The sequence below is a fragment of the Hippoglossus hippoglossus genome, chromosome 7 (genome assembly GCF_009819705.1).
Source record: "Hippoglossus hippoglossus isolate fHipHip1 chromosome 7, fHipHip1.pri, whole genome shotgun sequence".
Classification (NCBI taxonomy): domain Eukaryota; kingdom Metazoa; phylum Chordata; class Actinopteri; order Pleuronectiformes; family Pleuronectidae; genus Hippoglossus; species Hippoglossus hippoglossus.
The window spans coordinates 28,117,102-28,133,695 of record NC_047157.1 but is presented as its reverse complement, the minus strand read 5'-3'; the positions used below and the strand labels follow the sequence as shown (position 1 = coordinate 28,133,695).

The 16,594-nt window shown below is 44.0% G+C and overlaps 1 protein-coding gene across 1 annotated transcript in view; it reads left to right on the top strand.

Moving 5' to 3' along the window:
• The window catches only part of oprl1 (opiate receptor-like 1), a 47,033-nt gene that overhangs the window by 13,898 nt on the left and 16,541 nt on the right, over nt 1-16,594 (top strand). Inside the window, exon 2 of the mRNA XM_034590992.1 lies at nt 16,363-16,450. Within this exon, the coding sequence (XP_034446883.1) occupies nt 16,363-16,450 (88 nt within the window). The remainder of the gene's footprint in view (nt 1-16,362; nt 16,451-16,594) is intronic.

Genomic DNA, 16,594 nt, shown 5'->3' with positions numbered 1-16,594 from the left:
ATCAGGATCCACCACGATCAGGATCCACCACGGTCAGGATCCACCACGATCAGGATCCACCACGATCAGGATCCACCACGATCAGGATCCACCATCAAGATCAGGATCCACCACCACGATCAGGATCCACCACGATCAGGATCCACCACGATCAGGATCCACCACGATCAGGATCCACCACGGTCAGGATCCACCACGATCAGGATCCACCACGGTCAGGATCCACCACGATCAGGATCCACCACGGTCAGGATCCACCACGATCAGGATCCACCATCAAGATCAGGATCCACCACGGTCAGGATCCACCACGATCAGGATCCACCACGGTCAGGATCCACCACGATCAGGATCCACCATCAAGATCAGGATCCACCACGATCAGGATCCACCACGATCAGGATCCACCACGATCAGGACCCACCACCACGATCAGGATCCACCACGATCAGGATCCACCATGATCAGGATCCACCACGATCAGGATCCACCACGGTCAGGATCCACCACGATCAGGATCCACCACGATCAGGATCCACCACGGTCAGGATCCACCACGATCAGGATCCACCATCAAGATCAGGATCCACCACGGTCAGGATCCACCACGATCAGGATCCACCACGATCAGGATCCACCACGATCAGGATCCACCACGGTCAGGATCCACCACGATCAGGATCCACCACGATCAGGATCCACCACGGTCAGGATCCACCACGATCAGGATCCACCACGGTCAGGATCCACCACGATCAGGATCCACCATCACGATCAGGATCCACCATCACGATCAGGATCCACCATCACGATCAGGATCCATCACGATCAGGATCCACCACGATCAGGATCCACCACTATCAGGATCCACCACGATCAGGATCCACCACGGTCAGGATCCACCACGATCAGGATCCACCATCACGATCAGGATCCACCATCACGATCAGGATCCATCACGATCAGGATCCACCACCACGATCAGGATCCACCACGATCAGGATCCACTACCACGATCAGGATCCACCACGATCAGGATCCACCATCACGATCAGGATCCATCACGATCAGGATCCACCACCACGATCAGGATCCACCACGATCAGGATCCACTACCACGATCAGGATCCACCACGATCAGGATCCACCATCAAGATCAGGATCCACCACCACGATCAGGATCCACCACGATCAGGATCCACCACGATCAGGATCCACCACGGTCAGGATCCACCACGATCAGGATCCACCACGGTCAGGATCCACCACAATCAGGATCCACCACGATCAGGATCCACCACGATCAGGATCCACCATCAAGATCAGGATCCACCACCACGATCAGGATCCACCACGATCAGGATCCACCACGATCAGGATCCACCACGATCAGGATCCACCACGGTCAGGATCCACCACGATCAGGATCCACCACGGTCAGGATCCACCACGATCAGGATCCACCACGGTCAGGATCCACCACGATCAGGATCCACCACGGTCAGGATCCACCACGATCAGGATCCACCACGGTCAGGATCCACCACGATCAGGATCCACCATCAAGATCAGGATCCACCACGGTCAGGATCCACCACGATCAGGATCCACCACGGTCAGGATCCACCACGATCAGGATCCACCATCAAGATCAGGATCCACCACGATCAGGATCCACCACGATCAGGATCCACCACGATCAGGACCCACCACCACGATCAGGATCCACCACGATCAGGATCCACCACGATCAGGATCCACCACGATCAGGATCCACCACGGTCAGGATCCACCACGATCAGGATCCACCACGATCAGGATCCACCACGGTCAGGATCCACCACGATCAGGATCCACCATCAAGATCAGGATCCACCACGGTCAGGATCCACCACGATCAGGATCCACCACGATCAGGATCCACCACGATCAGGATCCACCACGGTCAGGATCCACCACGATCAGGATCCACCACGATCAGGATCCACCACGGTCAGGATCCACCACGGTCAGGATCCACCACGATCAGGATCCACCACGATCAGGATCCACCACGGTCAGGATCCACCACGATCAGGATCCACCATCAAGATCAGGATCCACCACGGTCAGGATCCACCACGATCAGGATCCACCACGGTCAGGATCCACCACGATCAGGATCCACCATCAAGATCAGGATCCACCACGATCAGGATCCACCACGATCAGGATCCACCACGATCAGGACCCACCACCACGATCAGGATCCACCACGATCAGGATCCACCACGATCAGGATCCACCACGGTCAGGATCCACCACGATCAGGATCCACCACGATCAGGATCCACCACGGTCAGGATCCACCACGATCAGGATCCACCATCAAGATCAGGATCCACCACGGTCAGGATCCACCACGATCAGGATCCACCACGGTCAGGATCCACCACGATCAGGATCCACCATCAAGATCAGGATCCACCACGATCAGGATCCACCATCAAGATCAGGATCCACCACGATCAGGATCCACCACGGTCAGGATCCACCACGATCAGGATCCACCACGATCAGGATCCACCACGGTCAGGATCCACCATCAAGATCAGGATCCACCACGATCAGGATCCACCACGATCAGGACCCACCACCACGATCAGGATCCACCACGATCAGGATCCACCACGATCAGGATCCACCACGATCAGGATCCACCACGGTCAGGATCCACCACGATCAGGATCCACCACGATCAGGATCCACCATCAAGATCAGGATCCACCACGGTCAGGATCCACCACGATCAGGATCCACCACGGTCAGGATCCACCACGATCAGGATCCACCACCACGATCAGGATCCACCACGATCAGGATCCACCACGATCAGGATCCACCACCACGATCAGGATCCACCACGATCAGGATCCACCACGATCAGGATCCACCACGATCAGGATCCACCACGGTCAGGATCCACCACGATCAGGATCCACCACGATCAGGATCCACCACGATCAGGATCCACCGCCACGATCAGGATCCACCACGATCAGGATCCACCACTTTCAACAGGAATTTAGTTCATTTACCTTTTGGAGATGAAACACGTTGAAGGTCACAGGTCACAGGTCGTTGCTCTCTGGCTCCAGATTGTAATTAGATGGGCTTTCTATTTCTCCAGTGAGACACGGAGCCACATCCAACCTCATCCAACCTCATCCAACCTCATCCAACCTCATCCAACCTCATCCAACCTCATCCAACCTCATTTCACACATGACTCCACCTGTGCCCTCAGAACAATAACGTATGATGACAGGAGATTCTCAGGGGATATGAACTCGAGATTAACTTCTTACAGTCGGTCAACATGTTCCACAAAACAGACCTGAAAGCTCCCAACAGAAGGAACAGTTTCTTTGTTCTCCTGTGCAGCACACACACATACAACATGTTTAAAACACGCCACGTTGCCTGTGATCTGGACGAGTTCAGGGTAAAGAGCGTTGGTTTGTAAATGACTCTCAGCAGCAGATTATTAATTAAGACTTTTCATGTCGATGGAAACAGCTGCTGAGTCTGTTTCACCTCGTTCTCTTCTGATGCTGGACGTGAAGAGGGAAGTGTAGGTTCTGTGCATCATGTACATGTGACCACACGCTGTTCTGCAGGAGGAAGTTAATGAAAGGAACAAGAACATTTAATAGTGGTAATAATTACAAGGTCGTTGACTGAATTAAATGTATTTTAATAACTGCTGCTCATGAATTGACGTCTCAAACCTAATTCCTCCTCTTTGTCACTCTTCTCCTTGACAATAGCTCCTGTAATTAAAACAAGCTGGCAACGCTGCTGCAAATGCTTTGGTTCCTGCTTCTCCCAGATCGTCAATCAATGACTCAGAACCTCTGCTGAGCTCAGTCGGTGACACAATCACATCCAGGTCTCATTTGTATAAATCTCCATTCCCTCCTCCCATATAAGTCTAACACAACACCACCCTGACGTACATCAGCCCAGATGTCATTCAGACCGACAGAGCACGACTTTTCAACTGTGTCTCATCGGTAAATCAGCTCCTGCAGCGTCAGATGTGGAGCATCAAGCTCAGCGAGGCAGTGATCACAAGGAACTCAGTCACCTGCATGGAGATCCTCATCGGGGGGGTGGTTCCAAAGACGAGAAGAAGTTTCTGAAGAGAACTTCTAACCTGTGTGTGTGTGTGTGTGTGTGTGTCTGTCTGTCTGTGTGTCTGTGTGTGTGTGTGTGTGTGTGTGTGTGTGTGTGGGGAGAGAAGGACTTCCTGTTCCTGTGCAGATCTTTGGTTCCATGTTGTTCTACGTCTTCTGATCAAAGTGAACTTGTGATGATCCTCAATCACTCAGAGTTTCACAAACACCACATGACGACAAAGTGTTTTATTTGTGTATTTGTGTATGGGTCAAAGTTCAGGTACATGATGGTTCTTCTGTGTAGGATTTAGTCTTTCAGCTGAAACCCTGACAACAGACTGATCGTTAATGTCATGATGATAATCATGTTTCCATTAGTTTATAATCACCTGTTTTAATACATAGTGAGAGAAGCCCCCCCGGCTCCAGCAGCAGCTTCCACGTGTTGTCTGAGGGCCAACGTGTGGAAAGGTGAAGCAAGTTGGGTGCAATCTGCAAACTCACCACTTGGTGTCACAGAGCCTTTTATTGGGGTTGGGTCGATTTTTCATTATCTGTCGGATGAAATCTTTCTGGATTATTTGCTCATGTTGCATCTAAAAATATTCAGTTGAATTGAATTGATAATTCCAGGTGAATTAGAGCTCAGTCTGATGTCATGAGGGAAGAACCCTGTTCACACTGTTGCATTGTGGGGACTCAACTCCTCCCAAAGACACACAAGCATTTTAGCTTCATTGTTTGAGGTTTTGATATATTTTCAATCAGCAGATAGTTTTGGAATTATACTTTTATATTATACCCCTCACATTGGTTCTGTTTATACTTTAAGATTTGAGGATAAAGAGGAAGATGCAAAAGGAAATAGTGTAATAGGAGTTGGTTGGAGTGAAAAGCACAAAGAGCCTTGATGTCGCCTCAGCGGCTCAAAGTCGCAGTAAATGAAAGAGAGCGAACGTAACGATCCTCAAGCCTCCGTCACACGGAGGCTTGAGGATCGTTGAAGCCGTGTCGGACGACATCCACATTAACTCTGCACAAGAGCAAATGACAACAATTTACTGGAAGTCATTTCTGTGAGCCACAGATAAATTTACAGATAAACGAAGCCAAAGTGCTTCTAGCGAATGATTTGAAAACCTCTGCTCCTAATTTGCTGCTGAATTACTCGGCTGATTGCAGATCAGCAACCTTTACAGAAGCAGCTTCATTCAGTTTGATGTGCACGTTGAAATATCGAGGAAAAGCACCTGGTGTCCATCACTGACTCTGAAGGGTTCCACAGAAACTAGGGATTCAGGCAAAGAACTGAACCAGTGCATTATTCAACACTTTTCTTTCAGTTTACAGGAGCTTTTCATTAGAAACTGAGAGAAAGTGTTTTTTAACTTAAAATCAATGATGTAATAATGTTTTACTGACCACAACTGCTTTACAACAAAAAGGCTGCGTCTCGTTCCACCAGAGGACAAACCTCCACCAGTAAGGATTCACCGGACCAGTTCACAGCTTGTTTTATTCTAAGAACGTCTGTGAGACACGCTGCTGACGTCCGGAGGCTGAGGACAGACTGGAAGGAAACATATTTATCATTTCCCTGCTTTAGATTGTGAGCATCTTAATCCTGAGTCATAATATTGTCAATATCCATGGTTTAAAATGAGCAGCCGGTCTCATTAGAAACAGTGAGACGTGGTCTGTGCTCAGAATCAATATGGCTGCTGTGTAACGATGATACAACCACGAGTTGTGGTTTAAAAGATGTTTCAGGACAGTTTGTTCTTCGACATTAAAACAGACAACAGGACTTTCTAATATTTGACCAAACCATGTCCAATATGCTGTGTTGACACTGTGTCTCCTGAGCAGCTCTAGTCTGAACTGGGGTTGAACCTGTGACTGGTCTGAACACAGACTCATCTCTCACTCCTCCACTTCACTTCCTCAGGATGCTGTGGCTCTGACGATTAAACAACAAGTGTTTTCTTACAAAGTGAAACAGAAAGCAACTGGTTTTAAAAAGAGAGTTAATGGAGACACAGCTGTGATGGTTGTAGAAGTGAACGAGTGTGAGACTGGAGCTAATCGTCACCTTCACGTTCGTGATGAGGACACGAACAGATGCTAGATTGATTTTACGCTCGTGTCTTCTCAAGGTCTTTTTTAAAGCTGGAGCTGATAAATAGATTCATTTGGTTGTAGACGTGAAATCAAAAGTTCATCTGAAAAGTATTTGTACTTACACACACGTTATTTAGACAGTTTGTCAGTAAGGTCAGTTATTTAGTTTTTGTTTTTTGATACAGATTATTTTTTCTCAAGTTATGACGAGTTATGCTTCAAGTAAAATCAGATTTAATTATATATCGGTTATAACAGATTGAGGTGAAGGTAAATACACAACTAAACTTGATATAATCAGCCAATATTAACATCAAAATACATTTTAAAACTTTGTAATGATTTGTAAAATATTCTTATCAAAGAAAAGATCATTTATAATCAGATTAACTATAAACTTTATTATAAAAATACAACACAATAAAGAAATTCAATTAAGAAAATAATTATTTTATTGAAAAATATAAAGATAAATTCACATCTTTTCTGCAGTTTATTCTGTTAAATAAAAGTTCATATCAGTTTCTGATACATCAGCTGATGTTGTGATGCTGTGATGATGACACCATCTGTGAAGTTGGAACATGAATAATTAGGTAAATAACCAGAAGGTTTAGAAGCTGGTTATTCCCCCGTCTGAAAATCAGTTACTGCTCTCAAATGCTTCTGCAGGAAAATAATGTTTTATGGCTTTTTAATTTGAATGCAGGAAAAGAAGCCATGAGCTGTAAAGTGTGAGCAGTTAGGAGAAAATGTTTTGAGAGTAAATGAAGCTCAAGAAAAGTAGTATTATGTATATTGTTACTGATAAAGTGAAACTCAGGAGAAACCTTGTAGGGAGAAGACGCAGGTGAGAGATTCTCATGAAACAGGGAAAGTGTTTCAGACGACAGGGTTTTACCACAAAGAGATTTTAAAGTGCTGAGTCGGGTCCTGAGGGGAATGTCTGTGTCTTGAAGCCACAGGAACATCTCAGTGACTCCAGCAGCTCTGATCTTCTTCTTCTTCTCAGACTGATGAGCTGCAGACGTCTGTGGAGAATCAGACTCAGATAAAGATAAACTCAGGATTCAGACACTTCAGCATCGAACCCAGAAGCCATGAACATCTTTATACAGTCGAGAATCCAAACCATCAGAAATCATCCTGTGGATACGAGTTGTTAACATTTCTCTTGAATGATAAGTTGTTAAAATATTCTCACAGTTTTTATAAATACATATATATACATATACAACTGTTAAATGTCTCAACTTCAATAAAATAACATCTTCTTGGAAACCTTGAATATAATAACTATATAATAAATATAATAATAAACAGAGGCAAACTGAGGGCAGAAAAATTCAGAAACGTCATTAATGATTTTTATTTTCATAATAACTTATAAAAGTAACTTCTTGGTTTCTTTGTCTTCGGTCACAACGGAAGCACCAGAGATGTGTGGGTGCTGATGCTAATACTTCAAGTGGGTATGATACCGAGTTGTGGGCCAACATATAGCCTTGAAATGAAATATGATATTTGACAGTTGAACTAAACATTTTATTCTAAATAACTATAAATAACAAGAAAACACAAATATAATCAAAAGTACGAGACTTGAATTGAGAAAATAAACTTTGTTTCCCCTAAGATCTGAACATAAATACTGATCTTTGTCTCCAATGTTTATTATCAGCGAACATGACCCCAGGTTCTGATAAGTGTGAACGGCTTCAGCTGCCAGGACAACACACGTAGGTGTTTACAACTGAACTCTTTCTTTTTAAAAGCCTCATGGAACCAGAATTCACAGTTTGACATCAGCATGCGTTTCCCATAATCCCTCGCTGCTCGCTTGAATCCCCTGTCGGCTCCACGGAGATAATAGAACATCCTCAGCTTTGTGAGACGCTGACAGGTTGAGAGAAACGTGGCTGATGTCACAGGAGGAGGGCTGCGATCATATTACCGAGCTGGGATTGGGAGATTGTGATCCAGAATTGGTTTTTCTTCAAGAGCTCTTTCTTTGGAAGTCACACAGGGATGTGAAAGGTCTTCTGCTGTGGCAGGAAACAGATGAATAGGTTTTTATAAAACGCTGTCATTAAAGGGAGAGAAGAGAGGGAAGACGACACAAAGACAGAAACAAATGGGATTATTGTAAAATGATGTTGATCCTGCAGATTTGTCCGAATTGAAGGGCTCTGCTTTCTTTGTCTCTTTACTTCCTGCCTTTGTCCTGTTTCCCAGCGATGAGATCATCTGCACTTGTCTCTGTGGTGTTTAGATCAACACATAGTCAACCTCTGATTAACACACACACACACACACACACACACACACACACACACACACACACACACACACACACACACACACACACACACACACACACACACACACACACACACACACAAGTGACGGCTCCTTCAAGCCGACAGTGCAGACCTGCAGTGTGTGAATAATTCAAAGTGAAGATTAATATTTGAAAGCGAACAGCTCAGCAGATGAAAGCGTTATCACACAGACTTCTCCTCCATTAATGGAGAGATGACGCTCAGTGTGAAATGAAGAAGAAGAAAAGTCAGAGATGAAGAATAGATGGAGCAGAGAACATGTGATGAAGTGAAAAGGACAAAATCATCTGCAAAGACTCAACGTTTCATTTCACTGCTCCGCTCTGTTCACGTGAAGAATGTTCGTGACTGAATTAGATGAACAATCGTTCAGATCTGAGATTGGATGGATGAAGATTAGAACCACAGACGTTTTTCAAATGGATGAATAAAACCCAGCAGGTCGTCGGGTCAGACAGAGAAGTGTCTTTAATCAGAAGATATTCATTCTGTTAATGTGAACCCGGTGTCCACATCGTGAAGGAAGCGTTTCTCCAGTGTCGTCTCCGATTGAAATGAAGGTTTTATCGACTGTGGTTTATGGTGTTAGGACAAAGCTTCTTATTTGAAAAAAGGAAACAATAAAAAACTGAACTTCTATAGTTTCAAAGCAAACCCAAGTCTCCACATGTGGATAATAACCAGTTTGTTTCCAGTGCACGTACCAGTCCTCCCCATGTCGGTTTGGTTTATTCAGCTCGGGGAAGGGGATTGTTAATTGGATGTCTTATAGAATAATAATATATGTATTGTTGTGTAATATGGTAATTGTTTTCCTTATTGCTCTTATTACCCTTTATGACTTAAGGCTCTGAATAAAAAACACCTGAGGTTTTTCTAACATAATTAAAAAAACTTGAATTTCTCAGCTTCTGAATCAGATTGAAATATGAAATAAAAACATTTGATAGACTCAATATTGGCTTCTATTGTAAAAGCTTCTTCCCTAAACCTCGTGAACAGGTTTTAACAAATTAGTTAAAATTAGAAAGCCTGCAGAGATCCCCCCCCCCCCTTCCACCTCCTCAAACATTTTCCTCATTTATATTTTCATCATTGTTTTCATTATGAAACTCTTTGTTATCTGTATCGCTCCCGTCAGTCATCATGTGAAACATTCAAACCTTTACAGGCTAAGAGCACGGAAACTACATTTCCCACAGTGCAGTTCACCTCTCTGAGGGCAACAGGCAGATGTTGCCCCAGTCTTAAATGTTCATACATGTGTATTTTCATATGAATTGGTTATTGTTGATGACATCATATAGTTCTAATCAACAGTTATAAAATACGACAGCTACACAACATATATATTGTGTGTGTGTGTGTGTGTGTGTGTGTGTGTGTGTGTGTGTGTGTGTGTGTGTGTGTGTGTGCGTGTGTGTGTGTGCAGTTTAAGGATATTCTCATTCGATTAGATAGAACTTTATTTTCCACACATCGGGGAAATTCACATTGTTACAGCAGCAGGTCAGAAAGAGAGACAAGAGAATAAAGAAATATAAAAAAGATAAAAAAATAAAGAATTTAAAAGTTAAAGCAACAGTTTTGTGACACAGACTAAATTGAACCATCTTTTTGAATCTCCCTCCTGTGACCTGGAATCACTGGTGCCGCCCACATCGCCCTCACCAGCAAATCCAGCATATTTCATAATCAGCTGCAAATGTGTTTCCTGAAAGGTTCAGAGAGGTAATCCATCCATTGCATTTAATAATTGCAAGATCACAGTTGCGTGCACATAAAGATGAAAGTAGGGGGAGGGGGGATGAAGATTAGAAGAGAAACATGTGTCAAAGGGGGAAGGAGAGGAGCTGATGTATTAATACAGTGATCTGAGCAGGAGACTGCCTCCTTTGTGCAATTGGTTCAGGAAGGAAGGAAGGAAAAAGAAAATGGCCTCAATGAGGAAGACAGATTTGTGATTTTTGTTATTTTCATATGGTTGTTATTGAATTTGTGCAGATTGATCGATGTGATTTTCACTGAGGAAGATTCACATCAGTCATATGGAGAGTGATATCTACGAGCTGATTGTTTCCCTCTTCAGCTCGTTTGGTTGGATGATGTTATCTGTCTCCAGTGGCTCCACACACGAGGACTCGCTTTCACTGAAAATGGGATTTCTGCTCTCCTCTCTATGAACGAACAATAAAGCCTCATAGACGTAGAGGAAATGAGGCAGAAGCACAGGGACGTGAGGCTGGAGAAGCAAAAAGCAAGAGGCATTAATGTTCAGCTGGAAGTACACCAACTGAATTCAAGTCTTTTGGAGAAGCTGTCTGGATGTGACTTGTGTTTGAGTCCCCAGGTTCAGACAAGACAAGTTCCTCGGTGTGACCCCACCTCGAGGTCATCAGGGATTTAACCATATATTATATATGTGCACAAGGTTTTCCTCGTTTCCTGTCCACTGTCACCGTGTGTGTGTGTGTGTGTGTGTGTGTGTGTGTGTGTGGACACATTCAGAATCTCTATGAATAACTAAACATTCAGAATCATGATTCAGTGTCTGTTCCGTGCAGGAAGTCTTTTAATGTGGAGAGGTTGGAATCATGGATGCAGTTGGGACGGTGGATTTTTTCTGCTAAATTTGACTTTTAAATGGAAGAAGAGTTCCATAAAAATGAACTGATTTTTTCTTTATTTAATAGATTTGAGCTTTACCACGTTTTCTTTCATTTTAAAAGTGGACTGTGCATTCAGGTGATGTGCTGGTGTTTCCCTGTAGATTGAGTTGAGTTGACTTTGTGTTTATTGAAGAAACAGACGTGGTCAAAGAGCAGTCGACAGGAGAGGCCTGAGGAAACAGCAGAGCACTGGACCCTCTTTAATAGAGAAGATGAATCTTTCTGCTCATTCTGGAGATTGTTGAGTTCCTGAAGTTCAGACAGGGAATGCTAACAGTGCTAGCAGTTAGCTTAGCTTTGTTTTCATTCACCAGCGTAGGAACAGTAGTTACATAATGTTCGATATGACAAATATGGCATTTGTGCACATATTCGCCCCCAACACCAATCAGAACGACTCAATGTAAAAGTCTGAACCAGAACCTGAGGATTGTTAAAAACAGAAAAAATAAAACTGACATAGTCATCAGCTGATGACAGCAGACGGGTCGCGTTGCCAGGGAAACGCTGCTGTCAATCATATCTGATCAGATGAAAGCCACCGACTTATTAAGTTACTGATGTCAGACGTTTAAGATCTTTTCTGAATATTCAGTCACCAAGATTTAACTTTATTGAGAAATATTTACGATATTTTACGATGTCACAGCTTTTATCCCGTCCGGTTTTCCTGATCTTTTATTTTGAAAGGAATTATTAGATTTGAGACATATTTTGATCAAAAATACTTTTTTGTGTTTTCTGATTTGCTTCTTTCTCGCTGTCTTTGTATTTTTCCTTCTGTGTGATATTCCTTTCCTGTAGAAACACCTGCATTATCTTGTGCATGAAGGAATCATGTGTCTTCCTTCATATGCGAACACTTTCTGTGCTTTTTATTTTTACGTGCATGTAGAGTAAACAAGATGTTCCTGTATAATCAGACACATCCTCAGCTGTGCAGCCTCTTTATCGCTGAACCTAAATCTTTGTTCATGCAATACGCTCCTTATACGTCAGGCCAGTGGGGGGACCTTTCTGTCTGAACTCATCTATACACGTCCTTTTCAGAGGAATTTTTATTTTACACATGAACAACGCAGCAGCAGATTTTCTGCTCAGACTCGTTCACAACAAGGAATCGTCTGCAGGATTCAGGTGAGGTTCAGGTGGGGGCGGAGCAGCAGACGTAACGTATTACCTCTGCTGCAGAGGTCATGTGATCATGTTTACATGAGAGATTTGTCAGTGTTAGAAGCTTCATCAACGCTCTGACTCGCTCCCTGTGAGTCCTGCAGATGATCTCCTGCTGTGTTCTCACATCAGCTCCTCTGGACTTCCTGCAGAAACTCTGGAGGCTCTCACTCAGACATTTGCATTCACACATACTCATCTGGAGCTGCATGTCTGACAGCAGCTTGAATTACTGCCTGTACCTTCTCTTTGCTTGGGGCTTCAATCTCTGTCCTTTCCTTTCCCACGATGTCCTCTGTTATTCTTCTCCTCCTCGTCTCTCTGCTGCTGCTTTCATTCTTTCACTGAAGGACAGAGACAGAGAAGGGGAGGAAGGGAAGAGGGAAATGAGATCTTTTACGGAACAGGTCAGAACATTGGTAGAAATTCCCGAAAGAGATTTTTTATGTCCAGAGTAGAGAGACAGAAAGAGAGAAGACAAGAGACCCAGAGTCTTAGAGAAGACAAGATGTTCTGCAGGAGAGAGAGGACACAGCGCTCAGTCTCTGATGTAAAGAGAGGAGGAGGATCGCTGCCATGAAATATTCTCTCTGAAGACGGTCGGCCTGCAGGTCCGCAGTACGCAGAGAGAGGGAGGGGAGCGAGGTGGGGGAGGATGCAGAGAAAGAAGAGATGAAGTCATATTTAGATGTGATACAGGAGGGACTGAAGAATAAATCAGGGAGGAAAGAAGGGAGGAGTTGCAGAATGGACGTAGAACCACAAAGAGACAGAACTAGAAAAGATCTGAGCCGCCATAAAGATGACAAAAGACTGAAGAGATGTAAAACAACTTGAGGCAAACAGAATGAGATGGAAGATGAAAACAAAAAGAAAGAAAGAACACAAAGAAACAACAACTTCAGGATTTGTCTGGTGCCGTGCTCCTGCAGGGGCCTGTTGCCTCATACATCCGTTATCCCTTCATAACAGGATTAGACTCTGAAAGATAAAACCCCACAGTCGTTGTCCTGTGAAGAAACTTTCAGCTGAAGATAATGTGACACTTCACGTCAGGTTCAGTGTTTGTGGTCCAGATGAGGCGGTGTCTTCTGTCCCTGCAGGGTCAGATCTTAGAGTTTAGCTGCAGTGTCCAAACGAGAAAAGCAGTTTTATGTTTTTATGTTTTTATCTTTCAGTGTTTGGATGTCACTTTGAAATATAAATTACATAAACTCTAAATTAAGATGGAAAAGAAATGAAGCCAAACTATGACAGATACAAACTCCACCATCTTGTGCATGTGCAGTCAGAGTCTGTGCATATTGATCGGGGGACGGACTACGGTGTCGAGGTCCCGCCCTTACACGCACTTGACCAATCCTGAGTCAGTCTCAGCTGTCAATCATGACGTCTCAGCTCTTTTTATATAATCAAATAAGTCATTAAAACCGAAAATCCTAAAAGATTCATGCAGGAAGGATGAGCGAGCTGAAGCTGTGAAGACATAACAAGTGAATAAGAGGAGAGAGATACAGAGTCAAAGTCAAAAGGAGGTAATGAGAGGATAAAAGAGGGAAAGACACAGATGTTGAGATGCAAAGGAATAGATGAGTGAGCGAAGAACATGTGAAACTGGGAGGAAGAGGGGATAGAGAGAAAGGAAGAAGAGATGAGTTGAGAACAAAGAAGTGGAGAAGAGCTGGAGGCCAAAGTGAATGAAGGCAGGGGGACAGTGGAGGGGGGGGGGGGGTGGATGAGAAACATGTGATCACAACGCGTTCTTTATTTTATACCGTTTTATTCAGGGCAGCTGGAACAGAAAAGACTTTTCTTTTCAAGCCCAAAACTCGAAAGATGGACAAACCCGATCTACACCAACTCAAATAATTAGAGAAGGTAAATCTTTTTATTGAATCATTAGTTTGATGTTTCACAAACAGTTTTCTGTGGATTATTTTGGGCTCCACAACATGAATCCTGATATTTTTCACTGGTGTGATCTCACACAGTCTAATTTGAACCAAAGACGTCGATAATAACGATCAAAGAGTCTAAAGCCTGAGACTCCAACTCTGGTTTGTTTGTGACGCATCTGATTAGAGCTGCGCATGTGAGGTGTGCGTGTCAGTCAATCAAATCTTATTAGTATATCTCATATTCACAAATCCCAGTTTGTCTCATGGTCTTTAACAAGGTGAGACGTCCTCTGTTCTTAACCCTCAACAAGAGTCAAACTACTAAAACCTTTAACAGGTAAAGAAGGTAGAAACCTCAGAGACACATGTGAGGATCCGTCTCCCAGGACGGATCCTCAGAGACACATGTGAGGATCCGTCTCCCAGGACGGACACAAGTGAACAGATGTCCCGTGGAACAGAGAACATCAGAGAGATCAGAGTATTTACAGCTTTGATTAGAATAAACACTTTGTAGCTGAAGGTCAATGAACTGATGGATTATTGTCAGTAATGGTCGAGTATCTGAGGAGAAATATTATATATCAAGAAGTCTTGTTGTGATCATAGTCCACGATCAGGATCCACCACGATCAGGATCCACCACGATCAGGATCCACCACGATCAGGATCCACCATCAAGATCAGGATCCACCACGATCAGGATCCACGATCAGGATCCACCACGATCAGGATCCACCACGATCAGGATCCACCATCAAGATCAGGATCCACCACGATCAGGATCCACGATCAGGATCCACCATGATCAGGATCCACCACGATCAGGATCCACCATTACGATCAGGATCCACCACGATCAGGATCCACGATCAGGATCCACCACGATCAGGATCCACCACGATCAGGATCCACCATTACGATCAGGATCTCTGATTCTCGATCCACCATCATAATCCACGATGAGGATCTGTGGACGATAAGGCAAAGGGACTCCGGGGAAGAAGTCAAGTCAGTAACATGTATTGATGAGATATTAATATCTTTGATGTGATGAGGATGGAGAAGAGGAAGGAGAAGCTGGGAAGAGAAGCTCCGTGTGTCATGTGTCCCCGACCTTCTAGACCTATAGCAGCAGAACTAAGATCAGGTCTAAGACAAACCTGGACCGGCTCTAACTATAAGCTTTATATACAAGTATAGATGCTAAGCTATAAGCATCTATACATCTATACATCTTTCCATCTATACATCTTTCCATCTATACATCCATCCATCCATCCATCCATCCATCCATCCATCTAGTGCCACCTTGAGGACAAAGTGATCACAGTGTCGCTGCAGCACTTTTCATGTTTTCAGAAAAGCTGAATCATTGAGTTTCGTCTTTCTAAGGTTTAGTTTTCAGAGGACGTTATTGCCTTTTAAAGTTTGAGTCCAGATGATGTTGGACAAATTGTCTTATTCCAGGAGGACGCCTGCAGAGGCTGGAACTGTGGTGCTGCATTTAAACGAGCTGGTCCCTATGTTGTTGTGATGCAAATGAAATCAGGAAGAAAAGCTGATGAACACAAATCAATACAAAGAAAAAGGAATGAAGCACATTGAAGAAACATTGTAACTGTGTTTCTTGATATTGTTCATTCAAGAGCATTATACTGTATTTTATATGAATCATTTGCATAAACGTATAATGTGAAATGTAACCACAGAGTTTGTATTTGGATATTATTAAATGTATGTAAGTTATACACCAGCAGACAGGACGGTCTTTATTGACTTGTAGATTGTCAGGACTCGGGGGTTTGATTCTCCCTGGTGAACAATGTCCTCACTCCTGCTGCTGCTCTGGATTAAAGCATCGACCAAATCTCATTATCAGCAGCAGCTCCTCACAAAGACACGGCGTGCATACTGATAGTGCACCTGCAGCCACGTGCACACCTTTCAGACATGTGAGCATGTTACCCTCTGTAAAATGAGCTTTCTCTCTCCTCAGATACACGAAGATGAAGACGGCCACGAATATCTACATCTTCAACCTGGCTCTGGCTGACTCTCTGTTCCTCGCTACGCTCCCGTTCCAGGTACCCAGCTCAAGGGTCATAAACTGAGATGATGAGTTACCAAACCTAAACCAACTAAACCTAAACCAACTAAACCTAAACCAACCAAACCTAAACCAACCAAACCTAAACCAACTAAACCTAAACCAACCAAACCTAAACCAA